General features: G+C 30.4%; 1 protein-coding gene across 3 annotated transcripts in view; it reads right to left on the bottom strand.

Moving 5' to 3' along the window:
- The window catches only part of LOC140443510 (limbic system-associated membrane protein), a 1,158,062-nt gene that overhangs the window by 1,095,828 nt on the left and 42,500 nt on the right, over positions 1 to 19,734 (bottom strand). For 2 of the 3 annotated variants that reach the window (XM_072534819.1, XM_072534818.1), the window contains one exon: positions 17,376 to 18,215. The exons of the other annotated variant lie outside the window; for it this stretch is intronic. In XM_072534819.1, coding sequence (XP_072390920.1) covers positions 17,376 to 18,215 — 840 coding nt within the window. The remainder of the gene's footprint in view (positions 1 to 17,375; positions 18,216 to 19,734) is intronic. 3 annotated transcript variants of the gene reach the window in all.

Raw genomic sequence — 19,734 nt, 5'->3', positions numbered from 1 at the left:
AAGCGAAACGTATTCGAATAAAGCAATAAAGTAGTTGACGTCTTTTATTTGCCAATTATTGACCGATAAAACCTGTGCTATTCAACCATTGAATATATTCCAATATATATATATATATATATATATATATATATATATATATATATATATATATATATATATATATATATATATATATATATATATATATATATATATATATATATATATATTATATATATATATATATATATACATATACATATATATATATATATATATATATATATATATATATATATATATATATATATATATATATATATATATGTATATGGCAATACTAATAAAAGTTACAGTAACAGTACAGACCCATTTTTTGCCATTCTGTTTTTTGGCAACAATTCTACTTTGTCGACAAACTAATTCTGTGTCGTAAACCGTTCAGATTGTATATGCAAAGTAAAAGCAAATTCCGATTGCAGTTTGTATACATATGAAAAGAACGGATAGCGGACACAGCCAGAAAGCATGGAACATTTCAGTTCTCATTTAGAAAACAGCACGAAATGTTTAATTGGGTCAATGTTGCCAATTAGATCTCCTATTTCGCATAGCTCTCAAATTGCTGTATTGCAAGGATATAGCACCTCGAACCTTTCCGCCAAGTTAATGGTAAACGAGATTGAAGGGAAAGCTATAAATTGTTTATTTCAGCCGGAAAATGCGCGGAACAGTTCGTTACTCTGTGATCTGGTTTAATACGCTTTAAATAGCGAAGGTAACATTTTTGTTGCGCTAAAGATCCCGTCGTTTTAACTTAATGGATTAGTATTTTAAAGAGAAAAGTTTTATCTTGACAAATAAATGCAAACTATAACGGCTTCTTTTAATGTATTGTCGACATAATCATTTTTAAAAAATACATGTATCAGAAATGTACAAGTAGAACTGGAGATTCCTTACAAAAACGGAGGCTCTCATGACAGGTCAGTTATTGTTTTAGACAATATCATGTATGTTACCACTAACTTTAATAGTTTTGATGCAGTATGTTAAATACATTCTTATTATGCTTTAATGCAATATTTGTTATTGTCTATTATATCTATCCGGTGAATAGTCGAAAATATAACTATTATAACTAAACTAATATAGTAAATTTCAATATGTCTATTATAAGTTTAATTGACTAGTGCCGAAAAGGTAATTCAAACTACTACCAACCCTATTTATTACAACAATTGCACAAAAATAATCTTTTGGAATGGAATAATCAGTAGCGAGCCGCCATTGACCAATTTTGTTAAGGCAATTTTGCAATATTACAACTTTTGCAATCCAAAATCCCAAGACAGTAGAACCTCATTACAACTAAAATTTACAATTTTTTTTATTTACTAAGAGATTATACTTGCGTAAAATAATCTGAGTATTCAATACAAAAAATAACAATAATTTTTTACACTATAATTTAATGTAAAATATCATAAATAATATGATAAATTCCGTTTTGCGGCATTTTGAACAATAATAATTAAAGGCAAGTTTGTTTCTAGATATAAGCAAAGCCTTCGACAGAGTCTGGCATAAAACCTTAACATAAAAAATGAGAGGATACAGATACAGTCAGGCTATGAAAAAATTGATCACGTCATACTTAAGCAACCGCAGCTTTAGAATTTAAATAGGACAAGTCCTGTCCAAGATTGAAACTCCAGAGGCTGGGGTGCCATAGGGGGTGGTTCTGTCATTCTTATTGTATACAATATATACTGTCGATGTTCCATGAATAGCAGGAATACTAGAAATTCTTAATGCTGACGACAAATCGATTGGGCGAAACATAAAAACATGGACATAACGATAAACAATCTACAAACAGCACTAGACAACATATAACAATTAAGCATACAATGAAAAATTGACATTATCTCCAAAAAAGCACAAGCTGTCTTCTAAAAACATTAACATTTATGAGGGGAGCCTTATAACTGGCTCCCTATATTCGAGGGTTGGAAATCTTTTGATTCCAAGCCTTACTTCAAAGGACTTGTGAATGGATGTATCTCCATAGGTTTGGTTCTTCAGTGACCGTTGAAGGATAAGGATTGTTAAGGTGAGCAAATATTGCTCCAGAGAAATAAAATCACCTTTAGTTTATCGACTTATAATTAACTATTTTTAGAGTAAAGAGGTTCAAAGCGACCGTAGCTGACAGTACAATATCAAATAATTCTGTCTTTATCACACGTAAAAGAGAAAACCGTATTTATGAGAAAAATGCCCGATTTCGGCGTAGAGAAATATTTTATACGTGAATTGAGAGTGAATTTAAAAGGCAATGCCTCAAGGGCGATCTGTGAGAACGAACTAAAAAAAAATACTACTTGATGCGAACTTTAAGTGAAAATTACCCCTCTTGTATTTAGGTGTGAAAACTATTTAAGAGGCTGTGGCGCCAATACGTGGGCTGTGACTATTTTACTTATTCTACACTAAGAAAAGTGTAAAGAACTATATTTTTATTTTATATTTTAAAATGATATGTTCATTTCTGGAACAATTTAAAAATCATGTATACGTAAAACAAAACTAATACTGGTAAACAGTATCATACTACCTACATTAACAGAGTAACTGCCTAAGTAAAGCAGTACACGTGCCAAGATACATCGTAAACCGTGTCATGTACTGTAACATGTCATGAATAAGAGTGATAGACACGCTAGTCTAAAAGGCTAATCTAAAAAGCTAGGCTAGTCTAAAAAGTTCGTAGAATTGAAAAACGACCCAAGCCCAATATTGAGAAAGATTATTAGATACGATGCGTTTTATGTTCCTTTGTTCCTAGCACAAACGTCCAAAACACAGATACTGGCTTAGACATATAGCTTAGACATATATAAACATATAGCTTAGAACAAAAGTTCGTAGCTCTAAAAACGACGAAAATTTAAAAGCATTGTGGAAAGTCCATTAATATAGGATTGCAAAAAAATTTACAAAACACGCAAAAACGGTCTAGACCAAAAAAATCAAAAAAACTACTAACAAAAAGGTGCAAGCCAACAAAAAAACTAACAAAAACCTTAAAAACTGGGCATGAAGGGCACTTATCCTCGAGCACTTAGTTGCCGAACTGGGCGTAGCCCGGAGCGAAGACTTTAGGTCTGAGCAAGCAATTTTAGTTCAATGATATGTCACTTGAAAATAACAGGTAAAAGTGTCTCATGATAGCCTGCAACTAATTGGGTTAGGAAATCATGTTAGAGTTCATTTACCCAGGACTCCTACAATAAGAGCATTTAGCTGATACTTGCGCCTCTATCGCGCAGCAGAGTGCTATAGGGGGGAAAGAGATAATCTGCAGCATTGGAGCGCGGTGGAGTGATTCCTGTTTACACGAATTAATACACCTAAGGGTATTAATTGGTATATACAGTACCCTGTATATACAAGTCTCACAGGCTGAGTGCCAATTTAATATTAATTGTACTTGTACAACAAGATAAAAATAAGCCAAATTCTTATAGGATCGTTATGTTCTGTTGTTCTTTGGGTTTTTGTACGTTACATAAAAGATGCATTCTTTAATTTTATATTATTCTTTTTAAATATAAAAAAACAAACTACGAAGAAAAAATTTCTTAAACGAAGCCAAATAATAACAACTTTAATCTCAAGCCTAAATACCTTATGGCATATCTATAAGTTAAAAATAAGTGATATATAGAAGCAATTTCTAGCAACTGCAGCAATGCTAAATTAGTAAAGATATTTTTTAAGAAAAAAATTTAAGAAAAATTTAATTCAAACGTTTAAGCGACAGCAATATCTATATTTAGCAGGTTAGTAGTCTGCTTTAATCTAAAGGTCCTTATTAGATAAATATATCTACTTCTAAGATACTGTATCGGTGTTGGTATAGTAATTTATTACATATTTTCATTAATTTATTTATTAAAATATTAGATAATAAAAAGTGTAGACTCGTAACATATAGCGTGAACAACGATTTACCATAATACAGAGTAATTATTATTGACATTTGAAAGTTATTTTAATATATTCAACATTGACAACACACCTACCACTCGAGTTGTTTAGAAACGTTTTCTTCCAGTAAGAGAAAATATTTACTGTAAGAAAACTGGCACAGTTTATTAATAAAGGTCCAAACAATATGATAATTAATGTCTGTTGGACTATAGAGGTAACTCTGATTTAAAAGATAATATTTTGTTTGTAAACTTTTCAGCTAAATGCAGCTATCGAACTTACTCAAGCACAAATACTGGTTAATATTAAACAAATCTAAATATCATAAACAAACACATTCAACTTTTGATTTCCCAGGTAGTGGTGATGAAGATTCTGACGATTCAGTTTTGGATCCAGATTATTCTGCCAAACAGCTTTGTACTGAGAAGGAAAAAACCTACATATACTCATCTGACAGTGACTCGGAGCTAGAAGTAAATATAAATATGGACGAAGTCGATGTTTCATCTTTTAAAAAGTCAGAAGTGGTTCAGAAAGGTATATTTAATTCTAGACTATAGTTCATTTTATTGTACTCATAATTCCAAAGTCAATATTAGCTTTCCAGAAAAGTAATTATTTATTTTCATATATCACCTATGATAAAATCGTACTAGTCAACTGTCAGAAGCATTATTTTACAATGGCTCCCAGATATGTTTATTGCGAAAAGGTTCTTAAAAGTTTTAGACTATTACACATCAGTGACAGATCAGAAATGCCTCACAAAGGAGATACTATGATAATTAAGTTATATAAAATTCTACCACTTATAAGGCATTTCAAAACAAAACTTTATCAATCGTACACATTATTAAGAAATTTTTCAATCGACGAAAGTATGGCCTTGTTCAAAGGTTAAACGGCTTTAAAACAGTACATGCCAATGAAGCCAGTAGACAAACTAGTATCAATACTTATGAGTAAGCATATTGACAGTAAAAGCATACAAGACAATCCAAACATTATATGGAAACCAAAGTGCCATAGTTCAAATTGATGATCAACAGTCAGAAGTAATGAAGATCTGTAGAGGAGACCTCATTGATTTCGAGATCTATTGAGGCAAAACTAACATACTGATTAAAGAGACGCTTGGATATTATCTTCATTTTGACATTTTTTTTCTACACTGCCAAGCTTCAATAAATTCTTAGAAAAACATATATTTACTTGTGGCATATTTCTAACAGCTAGAAAATATTGCCTAAAGCAACATTTAGCCGATGACAAAAAATTAAAAATGGGTAAGTCTGATTTGGTAGCAAGTGGCATCATTTAAGTTTACAAATGGAAAAATCGTAGGACAAAATATGTGACAGTTATTAGCAGCCTATACAAAAATGTGATGTAGCATTATGCAGAGTGTTTTTCTATATATCATCTGAAATTAAGTTTGAAATAAATCTTTATTTACTATTTTTAAGTGTATAGATGTAGCGGTAAAAATTTTACCAGTGAATTACAGGTGACGGTAAGTGCTCAATCGACCACTGGTAGCCACCCGATAAAAAAAAAATTTAAAAATAATTATTTTAAATTTGATTTTACAATTTTCAAAAATATTCGTCCTTAAAAAAATATGTTCTGCACCTGGAAGGGTTAAAACGATGTCACACAATTTACATCATTTGTTAAATATTTTTCCTTAAAGCAACCCAAAAAAAAAAGAAATTGTAACTTATCTCTCTTCATGTCGAAATCAATCTATTTAATTTATTATTAGATATAAATTATATATAAATAAATTATATATTTAAATTAAATTATTTGATCAGAAATGAATTTTTGGAAGATATAAATAAAAATTTTATAAGACAAATGCACTAGCAAATAAAACTCATCAAAATATTAGCAAATTACCAATAGGGAACATAAGTAAAAAAAAAGTTATATCTTAATAATAGAAAATAGAAAATAGAATAACAGTCAGACTATTATAGTATAAAAATCCCTAATTAGAGTCTTGCTAGGTTAGTGTTGTTTTCTGTACCGTCCGCACAGCCAATGTAACGCCATGGGTATATAAAACTTCATAATCTGCGCACACTATAAACTCTTTGGAATAGACTACCTTTGAATTGGATATACTAGATTATTATTAGACTATTATATAAATACCTAACGGCATAACAAATCTTACTTTTATGCACTAACCGACGTATTATTTTTAAAAATAAAAATTTTCAATAAAATACAAATATTTTTTGTCCTTAACTCACAACTTTTAAATTATTAAGTTTAGTATTTATTGTTATCTATGTTAAACATTTCTGTAATGGAAACACGTACATAATAATAAAAGAAATTAAAAATATTGTAAAAAAATAAAAATTAAATAGCATAGAACACTTAAATATTTAGTTAGAGAATATATTTACGAAAAATACATCTAAAAAATAAAAACAGGACTCAGTTCTAGTAAAATTTTTTTAATTTAGTAGGAGTTTAAATTATTCCGGCAGCTGGGTGCCTTTGTGTATGCATGGAAGGGTGCATAGTTAAAAACTATTTTTTTTTTCACTGAATGCGAGTATGTACGTCCCTCATCCCAAAACCGTGGTACCAATTTATATTAAATTTTTTTTAGATAAATAAATTTTTTATATAAAGTATTTTAATTCATAACTAGTCCCATCGTAAAGTACGGCTAAAATACATGAAAAGTACTAAATATGTTATATACATAAAGTTTGTAGTTTAACAGTTATTAAAAGTCAAGAAAGCGAAAATTTAGCTTAAGTTTTCTTTAACTTTCTCATATTTTTTTACTGCCTACATATTTCTCTAAAAGCTGCACATAAATAGAATTGCACCTAATTTGATATATTATTATTGAAAAAATTTTAAGAAACTTTCGTTTTCATTGTGTTAACAAGAAATAAACAAATAGCTTTTTGACCTTGCACAATCCAGAAGCACACGGCAGGCTAGTACGTGTTGACGTTATGTGTGCTAGGGCTCACAAGATGCTTATAACTTTTAATTAAGAGACTAATTTTGTAGGCAAGAAGGTCTATTTGATTTAGCGGAACTAGTTAATATGTAGGTAATGCTGGAGGTTGTTAAGTAGTGTTACTTTTTGGTTTACTTATTATGAATATATAATTTATAAGTAAGTTTTATTGAGTAAAGTCGTTTTATTTCCTTTGTTCCATATACCATTGTTTTAGTGCTACAACAATTTGGACATCAACACATATTATGTCGTAACATAACGCAACACATATTATGTATTAAGATAAAAGTCGAAAGCTTACAGGATGGTTCCACAAGGCACCTATTCTAAAAAAGAATTACCGAAACAAGCAGAAACACACATATCACTGAAAGTGGTGAAGTCAAAGAAAGTTGGGCCAAAATTAAGTCTAATATCTTAGCCTAGGTCAAGGAAGTTCTTGGTGAAAGAAATATAAATAAAAATAAATAGATCACAAGGCGAAGAACTCCATAGTTTTGTACAGAAGTAATGAAAAATGTAAAGAAAACAAAAAAGCTTATGTACCTGAAATACATGTCAACCAATACACAAGAGGCATACCATAATTAGAAGACAATAAGAAACGAAACACATTCACTTGTAATTAAAAATAAAAACTGCTCGCTGGAAAGGCTTTTCAAAAAACAAAGAACATGATTTTTATGGTGTGCAAAAGGAAATATGGCACTTTATAAGAGATCAAAGGACAGAGGTAAAGGAACTAATAGAACCAAAACACATAGATAAGGATACACGGGTGAACTACCTGAAAAAATTTTATGCAGAGGAAGAACAAACGACGCTAGAATCAGAAACACCAAAAAATACCACAAATGAAGAACTTAACATAAATATACAGGAAGTTCGTAAAATACTTGATTGAAAAACTGAAGAACAGAAAAGCAGCAGGTAAAGACGGGTTACCAAACGAATTACTGAAATATTGTGTAACAGCAATTAAGAACATTAATTAATAAAATTATAAAACACAATAAAATACCGGAAGAATGGAGAACGAGCAAACTAATTGTACTATTCAAAAAAAGGAGATAAACAACAGCCAGAAAACTACAGAAGTATAAACTTGTTAAATACTACCCTAAAGCTTACAACTAAAATTTTACAATGACTAATAAATTAGATGATAAGTTAAGCAAATGAATAACAGGGTTTTTGTAGATAATGATTGTGTACAGAAGCAATATTCGTTATAAAGCAAATTACTGAGAAATCGCTAAAGTAAAAGTGACCACAATTTTGTGTCTGATTGACTTAAAGAAAGCATTTGACAAAGTAAGAAACAAAGATGTAATCCATCTTCTGTATAATAAAAAAAGGTTTCCTTAAATATTATAATTATTATCTAAAAAATCTACCAAAAAAAAATGGAAGTCAAAACAGATTGGACAACTTAGCTGGACAACAGAACTTACAATAATAGGCAGCGGAATAAGCTCATTGAGCCCCATGTTTAATTTAATCACGGATGAAATCATCAAAAGCATTAACAAAGAAAGAGGATACAAAATGGGAAACAAAGAAATAAAAATATTATGCTACGCAATCTTGATAGCCTAAGATGAAGATAGTTTGTAAAGACTGGTCCACAGATTTAACATAAGAGCAAAAGAATTTAATATGACAATCTCACCTCAGAAAACTAAAATAATAGTAATGTGCAAAGAAGACCGTGCAAAAGATGGAGTGAGAACCTTTCATAGAGGTATTAATCCGCCAATGAACAAGCAGACTTGGTCATAAAGACAAAGAAGAAAAAGAATAATAATTTAGTAGGTTTGGAGTTGTAGTCCATTTTAGGTGTGGGCCGTGGGGCAAATCTGCATGGCGCCCAGTTACAATTTATTCAATTTAAAAGAGAAGTCTTAACGAATTCCGTAACTCCACTTGCATAGCGGACTACGCATTTGTTGTCATCCGACAGCCGCTGGCGCTGTAGCAACTAAGCGTCCGCGCATGCGCGGCGAATTGTTGCACCTGCATACAAAACGGTATCCAGCTGTCAGACTAAATAATAATTTTTAACGTTTACATAGGTACATCAAATATTTAAACACTAGATTATTATCAATTTATGTATTACATATAAATAAATAAATATTATAAGTTATTATTTTAACTTAATTTAAAATACAAAGGCGTTTGTTTTTGGTTTCAAAATAAAAATATTTAACAATTATCACAGATAGGGCTGAGACAATTAAGGCGACATATACATCTATAAAAGAATCCTCTATAGTATGTCTATACTCAACAAGAAGTTGTAAAATAATTTCTAAAATAAAAGATACGATTGTACATATACTAACACAAATCATTTTTGTATTAAAAGGAAATATTTCACTTAATAGTACAAAAGGTATTGGACCAATTCCTATATTTACAGCTGTGAAAAACGTAAAAAGGATTGGTAAATACAAATAATACAAATTTGTTTTAGATATAGTAAGTATCAAGAATAATACTAAACAATACGCCATTCCCCCAAAAGATATCATAAGACACAATTTTCTGCCAAAGTGGTCGACTAAAAATAAAACAAAAAATGTGGTCGTCAGCTGTGCTCCACCTAAAAAATAATCGATAAAGTAATATGTATGATATAAATATATATATATATATATATATATATATATATATATATATATATATATATATATATATATTTAATAAAAGTAAGTTTATTAGCAATATTCACAATATTTATTTTGACAATCGCTGTAGTTATCGCAAAACTTTTGATATCACAAGAAAGAGTAATAATCTAGATAATACTTATGCATAATATTTTTAATTGCATTTTATTCTGAAATAGAATAGGGTGTTTAAAAATTTAAATCTGCGCTGCTTGTACCTGTGGACACACCGTTGCTTGTACCTCTGGACGTGTCCAAAGATACACGAGCGTTATCGACGTGAGTAATGTGTGTAACGTGAATTATTTTTTACAGTGCCTCGCAGTAAACTTGGTAGAAAACGGGAACATGTACCCGAAGAGTCATTGAAGGAGGCATTACATCAAGTTTTGACGAATAATTCATCTATACGTAGTGTGGCGAAGAAATGGAATATAAGTAAATCCACGTTACACAATTATATGAAGAAGCAACATAATTTGGTCACTAGTATAAATGATGTCATAGTTTCGCCACCAAACTACTGTTTTCATAAAGTATTTAGTGTTGCAGAAGAGATGTAACTGTTTAGTTATCTAGAAAAAGCTGCCTATCTTCATTTGGAACTTACTTAAATCCGAACTAGAAAATTGGCATTTAATTATGTCACAGTCTTGGGTAAAAAAATACCAGATTCGTGGCAAGACAAGCAAATTGCAGACCGATAATGGCTAGTTGAATATACAAGGAGATGGCCGGCGTTATCTGTCAGGAAACCGGAGGCGACAAGTTTAGCTAGAGCCACTAGTTTTAATAAAAACAATGTTGAGCAACTTTTTAATAATTACACTAATGTTATAAAGACGTATCAATTTGACCATGAACGTATATATAACTTGGATGAGACTTCAAATTTTACAGTACACACACCATCTAAAATATTAGCGCCTAAGACTATTAAATAGCTTGAGAGTCTAACCTCCGCAGAAAGGAGAACTAATGTTACTATGATAGCTTGTATAAATGCAGCAGGTCAAACTATCCCACCATTATTTGTATTTCCTCGTGTACACTATAAAGACCACATGACAAATGGAGGTCCAGATAGATGCATTGGAGCAGCAAATCCTTCAGGATGGTCGACAGCAAAGATTTTTCTGCAATTTTTGAAACACATAATGCCGTATACTAAATTTACGCAGGAAAAGCCGATACTGATTATCATGGATAATCATGAAACGCATATTTCAATACACGTAATTGATAAAGCCAAAAATTCCGGTGTAGTTTTTTAACAATTAATTCGCATACATCGCATAAAATGCAGCCCTTGGACCAAGGGGTTTTTGGTCCATATAATATTTTTTACCACAAAACTGCAGAAGACTGGATGTTAAGTAATCCTGGTAATCCAATAAGCATTTATGCCGTTGCAAGAATTGCAGGAAAAGCTTAATTACAAGCATTCACACTAAAAAATATTGTTAAAAGTTTTGAGGTTACAGGTTTGTGGCCAGTTAACACCAATATTTTTACAGAAGAAGAATATCTGCAATTGTATGTTACAGATCGACCGGAGACAACAATGGCTGGTACTTCTTTTCAAGCTGATTATCCAACTTCAGAGTCTTTAGCTGCACTACAGCGTGAATACAAGTCACCTGTAACCGATTTGCCTTGCAATATATCTATAGAGTCTATAGCTCCGTTCCCAAAAGCGCCAGCTAGAACAGATTTACATGACAGAGGAATCCGTAAGAAAGGAAAAATTATAATTTTAACCAGTACACCAGAGAAACTTGATATTATGTCCGAGTTACTAAATAGAAAGAAAACGTCAACGCCAATCTTCATCTTATAGTGAAGATGACGATCAAATACCCTTCTGTGACATAACTGATGGAATGAGTCTTCATATAGTAGTAGGAGACTTTATTTTGGTTAAATTCTGCTCTAAAAAGTTAGTTAAACATTACGTAGCTAAAGTACTGGAAACGGTTGATAATGATACTAGTTGTATTGTAAAATTTTATGAGAAAGATTAACAAAATTTTCATTTTATAGAAGGAAAAGAAGAACCATAATGCAGTCTACTTTCAAGATATAGTGCTTAAATTATTACCGCCTCAAAGCGTGGGAGCATTAAAAAGGTTTATTTCTCATATTAAATTAAACATTTTTTTTTGACAATTATACGTTTTGACAATATGTTTTAATATAGGTATCCCTTAAACAATATTTTATTATTTATCTTTATCAACTTGTCTACCAGTAGCATTATAATTTGTCTAACAAAAAAAAACAAAAGAAACATTTTTGGAAATGTGCAGATGTACACGTTCTTACAAATTATTGTCCAAAAGATATAACTAACCATTAAGAACATGCTATAACTAACAGCGATAAAAATAGTAATAATTTTCTCTTAAAATAAAAATGGCTATTTATTTGAACACGTCAATATAATATTAATCGAACAAATCCAGAATACAATAAAATGTTCACAAATATGTAGCTTTATTCACTATGATTGGACAATTCTAACTCTCTCCGAGTAATTACTATTACTATTACCCTAACTATTTACCCAAGATTTATAAAACCTACATAAGAAAAATCAACTAATCAAGATGATTAAATCCATATTTAGACAATTTCATAAGGACTAGTTCAGAGATTTTTGAAGCGATCTTTTTTAGTTAAATTCATTATATAACTAATATATACATTGTAATAATATTTGATATTATCAACCTGATGGTACTTTAAAACAAATATTTGAATAGTGTAAATAAGTGTAATCCCTGAGCACAATCTCTGGTTCATCAGGGGATTTCTTCTTTGTTTATTCGCTAACAATTATTTGTTTGTATAAAATATATAACTTATAATTAATTTGTTATTCTATTATATTAAAATACTATATTGTAACATTGTTTTATATTGTATAATGGGAAGTAAATAAACATTATTATTATATTAAACTCTGCCTGGATTGGTATGGGGTGAATTGAGTAGCTCTATAACTAATGCAGCCGGTCCCAAGCCCATATAAAAGAGGGGGAATAGAGGAGTAACACCTCTAAAAAAAACCAGAGTTCAGCTGACCCGGCTGATAGCACCTGATGAGGGTCCCTGCCTGGGGTACAGGTGACAACCGGTCAACGGTCTCGAGAGCAGGGGATGGATGGAAAAGTCACAATGGTCAAGATGGCGGAAGAACCAAGAGCGTCGGATCTAGAATGGACGGCTGAAGAAAAGGTCCTCCAAATGGGAGTTGTGGCGTTAGCAATTAGCAACCTAACCACAGCCACAGCCACAGAAAAACATAAGGGTAAGAAGGACGAAAATCGCAAGCTGAAAAAGCCAAATACGGAAATCCACACCTCTGATGTGTCTTGTCAAGTCCAGTCTTGTCAAGGCTCAACCAGAAAACAAATCGAAGAAAAGATAGAACATTCATATGTGCAACATGGAATATACAAGGATGTAACAAAAAGGCGACGGAAGTGATCAAGGAGTTTAGAGAAAGCAACATCGACATACTACTAACAATAGAAACCAAAAAGAAAGGAAATGGAAACAATAGAAAACCATATCTACTGCTGAATCGGAGTTAATAAAGAATGTAGAGCAAAGGCAGGAGTGGGAATAATAATCAAAAATAAGTAGAAGAACAGGGTTAAAACATGGGAACCAATTAACGAGAGAACAATTAAAATGCATATGGACATATACGGTAAAGAGATAGTGATACTCGGAGTAATGCACCAACAGACGATTCCCCGACAGAAGAAAAAGAACATTTCACAGAACAACTCCAATATCAATTCGCTAATCAGCTAATTAAGAAGAACGTGGAGCTTATTATAACAGGAGACATTAAGGGCAGAACTGGAAGGAAATAAAACGATTAAGTAGTGGGGAGATTTGGAGAGGATGAACAAAATGATAACGGAGAACGTCTGATTGCATTATGCGAACTAAACAACCTTAAAATCACCAATGGATTCTTCACACATAAAAATATTCATAAATATACATGGACGCAAGAAACACGAAAGCTGAAATCGATAATAGACCACATAATAATACAACAAGATACCGCAATAAAGATCAAAGATGTGCGAGTCAGAAGAGGAGTAGAATGTGGAACGGACCATAGACTACTGACAGCAAAAATGGGCATTAATTGGAAACATAACAAGATCCCCTCTACAAATTCTAGTCTTTTATTAAGCTCGTGATGAAACTGTGCAGGGCATGGCTACATCTTGTTCTTTTTTAAAATTCTTCCTACACTACAATCAATAATTTAATAAGCATATGCAATTTTCCTCGTACTAATATGCGAAATCTCAGTGATCTTAAAGAGTACATTTAATTCATTTTCTTTATTTACAATATTTTTTGCTCGATCAGATTTTTCGTAATTTATGTATCTAGTCCGTTAAAACTATTCTAGTAAACTTTAAAAATGTTCTTTTCTCGGTAGTCGTCTATCTGGGAATTGTTAATGATAAATCTTGCTGCTATAGTAGAATTTACAGTTAGAATGCATTGCAGGTAAGATACACAATGTATTTCTTACGGTAGAACGGCTGATCACGTAGCCGATTTGCCCCGAGCGGTGCATCAGGACCGGATATAAGAATTATAGTACTGGAATGTACGCGCACACAACAATTGCTTACGGTTGTATAAAAACTATCACTATTGTTTCAACTAAAGCATGATTCAATCATCAATGTATAAATAAGAGAGTTACATTGTCGAACTAAATAAAATAACATAAAGAAAAATACTATAAAAAAAAGGAAAATATATCAAAAACTCATTGTCGATAACTTATCTATATCCAACACTGTATTCTAACTGTGGCTTCTATAATAGTAGCACATTTTTGTTATACTTTCTTGGCACAAAATCTATATTAAATATAGAGCAAAAACTTTCCTCGTTAAAAATTCATGTTAGTTATAGTAACAAAGCAAAGGAACTAATAAAATATAATGTTAAATAAATAAATATAAATTTTAAATTTTTAAGCCAGTTAAGTGTCAAAGTCATAGCCAACTAGGTAGAATATTATGTTTTTATTAATATTTTTTCAATCAACAATCCTAACTACTAAAGTATTTTCATGTCTTATCCCATACTAACAAATTAAGAAGCAGTCTATATTACCAGATCTTGTTTCGAAAAAATTATTTTGATTGAATATTTTTTGGGCCAACCTAATAAAATTCGACTTAATTTTGGTTGCAATTAATGTTTGGTTAAAAAAATCACGAAACCCGTACAAATTAAAGCAGTTAGGTATAGGGAGTGCTTAAAAAATAATAAAGTATCATAACACACCATTTTATTACAATACTAAAATATAGTGTGTTTCATTTAAGAAAACTCAGAAAATACTCATTCCAAATTTCGACCAACCCTGTGTATCAAAATTAAATATTTCGCTATGTTAATACGTTTAGAAAATGGTAGACTATATTAAAAATCTTTTTAACATGAATATATTTTTTTATTACATCCTTACAATTCTACAAGGTGGCAATTTTGCTACGACAGTATTAAAAAAAAGTTATTATTTTTTAAATTACCTTGTACAACACTGTTAAATTTTATATGGACAAAACGAGAACATCGAGAGTTTTTAAAAAATGTAAAATATACAGGGTATTCTATTCAAAAAAAAAGGTCAATATAGGTCACACTGTATATTTGAAAATATTTGTAGAGTATGGTTCTATCTGTTTTCCAACTTTTACCTAAATAATTTTTTTCATATCCCTTACGAAAAATGAGTAATTGGACCAATGTCGCACCCTGTATATATATTTCATATTAAGACAAATAAGAATAGAAGTCGTGTGCTCTAGCTCATTTGAAAGGATATTTTTTAATTCTCTATTCAGTAAAATAGATATTAACATAATTATTTATATAAGGTGGTAAAAAATATTTAATTTTTGAATTATATACGTAATTTGTTTAATACAAAATACATTCTACTGCTGATAAAAAACAGAAAGAAATGAATATTATGGATATTTGACTAAATGTTTAAATTGCCTCCCACCTGCCTCTTGGCAGTAACTTGAACCGAGAACTATAATCTCCTTGAACATTATGGTTCACTTCTGGAATTATATTATGGATTTAGAGTATAATTATATTTTTAAATCTTAAATTTTTTTGTCTACCAATGTAAACTTTTAATTGTTAGTAACCCCATAGGAAAAATCAAGTGGCGTAAGATTTGGAGATGTTGTTGGTAGGATCCAATTTTTACAGTTTTGCCAATTTACTGTTAAATGAAAACAGAATGTTGCTTCATTAGAAGAAAGGATTTAGCGAATAAGGCGTGAATTTTGATTACATAAATCTTGCAGTTTTTCGTAAAACTGCATTCGGCGATATGAACCGTCCTCACTGATGTCCTGGACTTTTTAAATTTTCTACGGATGAAAGCTCTCTTTTTCTGGTACACGTAAAACAGACCTTCCAGAAATGTTTCTACTAGCTGTAATTTGCCTTAAACTAATTTGAGGATCCTCTGCCATGATTAGGAATATATATAGGTTTACATTACCATTTATTGGTATACGATCAGCATGTTTCATTTACATAATTCTTGTTGTGTTTCTGTTAATGCGGCCAATATTTACTTACTTGATGCAATATACTAATCCTTATAAAAAATACAAAAAACCTGACTTAATATTGACTCAAGCCAACTAAATTTTTAACAACTAAACTACTTGCTATTGTTATTTTTAGTTCTCATTATTTAGGTGGCATTGTTTTTTCATTCTAGTAGAAAAAACGTCAGTACTAAACTATGATTAATAAACTTCTAAAGTGTTTTAATAATCGACACAATTAGCGACTAATTCACTTCGCATTTAATTGAACACATTTTAAACAATCAATGAGGAGGATCTGAATGTCCGATTGACTAAAAAATTTACGAAATTTAAAAAATAGAAGTAAATTGGAAATTCGTAATATAACTCCAGAGGTGATCCATAATATTCAAGAAGATTGTTGCAATCGTTTTAGTTACTGTCAAGAGGCAGGTGGGTGGCAATATGAACATTTAATTCAAGCGAAAAACAATGTTTATTTATCAAATCAACATTTTTTTCTCTTTTCTGACATTTTTCAAAATGTATTTTGAATTAAATAAATTACATTCATTCTTCTTGTTACGTCAAAAAGTAGAATATTTAAATAAAAAAAAGTTTAAGAATAAGTCAATTACGAATTATTTTTAATTGAAATGACATTGAACCTATGTATAGTGATCGGGTAACATTAAAAACTCACATTTGTTATTATAACTAAAAATATAAATACGAGGACGGTATTGGAATAGAATCAGTAATAACTAGACAATGTAGATAGATAATCTGTCGAAAGTTCATGTAGGTCAGGGTACCGAGTTATTGTTTATCTGTTCCAGTTGATAATGTAAACAGTCGTTCACCTATTTGTACGTAGATAAATATAGTCAATAAATATTGTGTTAGGTGGAGATAGTAACAAATAGTTAATTAACCCTCATTCATCCCTTAAATACCACCTGGGACCTTATTATCATACAATATTTTTTGAATTAAATAGCATTATTATACTACTAATTAATAAGTTGCAGATAAACGTTTTAATGAAAAAGTGTATGCATACTTTGCTTGAAATAGTTTATATTTATATTAAATAATACTTACTTATAATTAATATTTTGGCAGTAAGATCCAAATTAATATTGTAATAGGCACTCGTTATATAATTATAGAAAGTAAAACTATTAATTCCTGATAGTGACCGAAGAATATAAAGTAACACCATTAGTAACATGGGCTTAAGCCATATATATTTTAAAAAAATGGAGTGCTTAGCTTCCCTGTCAACATGATTTATATTTTCATAAATCTCATCTTGAACTTCGTTTAATTCTAAATGTTGGTTTAAGGGTATACTTCTTGGATCCACAAAACGTTTTCTACCATCCACCTGCTTGCCGTTTTTAAAGCAATAGTATGGAGTCTCAGTTATTACGGTTATGGATAAAACGGCGGAAAGAAAGCCCAAAAACGAAGAAACGTAATTCGTAAAAGACAATGCTATGTTTTCTCCAATAAAATTTAAAATTCCTGAGACTAATAAAAATTTTCCTAGAGCATGTGCCGGCCACAAAACAGCAATTAATCTACCTCTGGAACAATCTGTAACCACTTCTCCGATATAAACAGGTAAAACTGAATAAATTCCACCAATGGATAAACCTGCGAAAAAATTTGCTGTGCAGCCCACTACAAATTCTGAAGTAATTTGAAAAATAATTGATGATACCACTAATGGTATGCAAATCGCAGTGATGGTGTATCTTCTGCCAATAATTTCGGCTGAAATACTGTACATCAGTGATCCAATTATACTACCTACTTTTGATGATATTACAAATATAGTAACTAGAGAATCATTAATTTTTTCTCCATTTAAAAGCCGAAATAAATGTAAGCCATAACTGCTTTCAGATAGTCCAACGAAAAGCATCAGCAAGCATCCTGTAAATAAAAAAAAAATAAAAAAAAATAAATTTTACTTTACCATAATTACAAGATAATGTCCGAATTAGGTACTTTTTTTTATTTTTGCTAAGCTAATCTAAGCTAGTATGCTTTGCTACATTAACATAGACAGAATTCTATTTTTTGTTTTGCAAGAATAATAATAATCTTAGAAAAAATAATATCAACAATAAAACTTCAGTACAATTCTAAATAAAATATAGAAAGTGATGATTCAACAAAAGACATTCTGATTAAATTTTGTTTTGTTCGAATTTCAAAGCAATTAAATCGTAAGTTGCTTTAAAGATCCTACATATTACCGTTTAAGGCCTAAATATGGACATAAATAGATCCGCATTCTTACTTAAATAAATATTGTAAAAGTCTCGTAGTGATATGATATTACAAAAGCATGGGTCTTGGTATCTTTTAAAATGCAATGCAATATTTTATTTTACTAGAAGAATTACGAAGGTATGCTAATATTATCTAGATATTAGCCGATAATTTAGAAAATTTGGAAAAATCATCAGAATATTAAGGTGCAAGACGGAATATGGACTTTCCATCACAACCAAAACAATCAAGTTCATAGAAATCGTATTGAAAACTGTTCTTTGAAGCACGTATTTGATATAAGTTCCAAATACTGACTAGATGTAACCTATATAGTGTCCTATATTATGCTATTAAATAATGGATGCTTAATCAAGAGAACGACTTAACTCCTTTGAAATATGAAGATATCAAAGGATTTTTTCTTTGAAGGAAAAAAGATCTCATGGATAGATAACGTTACGAAAGTTAAGTTTTAAGAAGAATAAAAATAAAGTTGAAAGAACAATAAAAGAAAGAAAAATGCAATATTTCATTGCTTAAAAAGCTAAATAACAAGATATAAGATAAATCCTATAAAACTGAAACCAGAGTCTATGTTTGAGGTTAAAAGGAATTTGAACATTAAAGCATTTAAAAAATTCACCATCGCTCAATATAATACTATTCGCAAGACGCAAAATTCTAAAGATGAGGACAGAAAACTAATGAAAAACCCATACGTAGAACTACTTACTCAACTAAATGAAAAAATTAAATCAAACAACTTATCATCGAAACCTGTTAGAAAGGTAGTAGCTAAATCTTTCTACAGTTACTAGGGATAAAATTATTATAGCTATTAAAAATTGGGAGGTTCGTGATAGAAGGATGAAAGTGTAGGGATTAGGGAGTTGTATGATTTAATGTCACTTAACATCATAAAAAAATAAATATAAAAAACAAAAAAATGTTTTGAGTGGATCACCCTTATGACCTAAAGATATTAAAAATATATTACGACCGACTCTCGAACCTACGAATTTACCTAGAAAATTGTATATCAATTGGTTAAGCTGTTTCGAGGAATATTGCAACTAACTCGATGGTAATAATATGGCTATTAAAAAAAGAAGTTTGGTGATAGAAGGGTAAGAGTTAATGTATGATAAATATAATGATAATAAAAATATAAAAA

Source organism: Diabrotica undecimpunctata, chromosome 6 (assembly GCF_040954645.1).
Source record: "Diabrotica undecimpunctata isolate CICGRU chromosome 6, icDiaUnde3, whole genome shotgun sequence".
NCBI classification, from domain to species: domain Eukaryota; kingdom Metazoa; phylum Arthropoda; class Insecta; order Coleoptera; family Chrysomelidae; genus Diabrotica; species Diabrotica undecimpunctata.
This window is presented reverse-complemented; position numbering and strand designations above follow the sequence as displayed.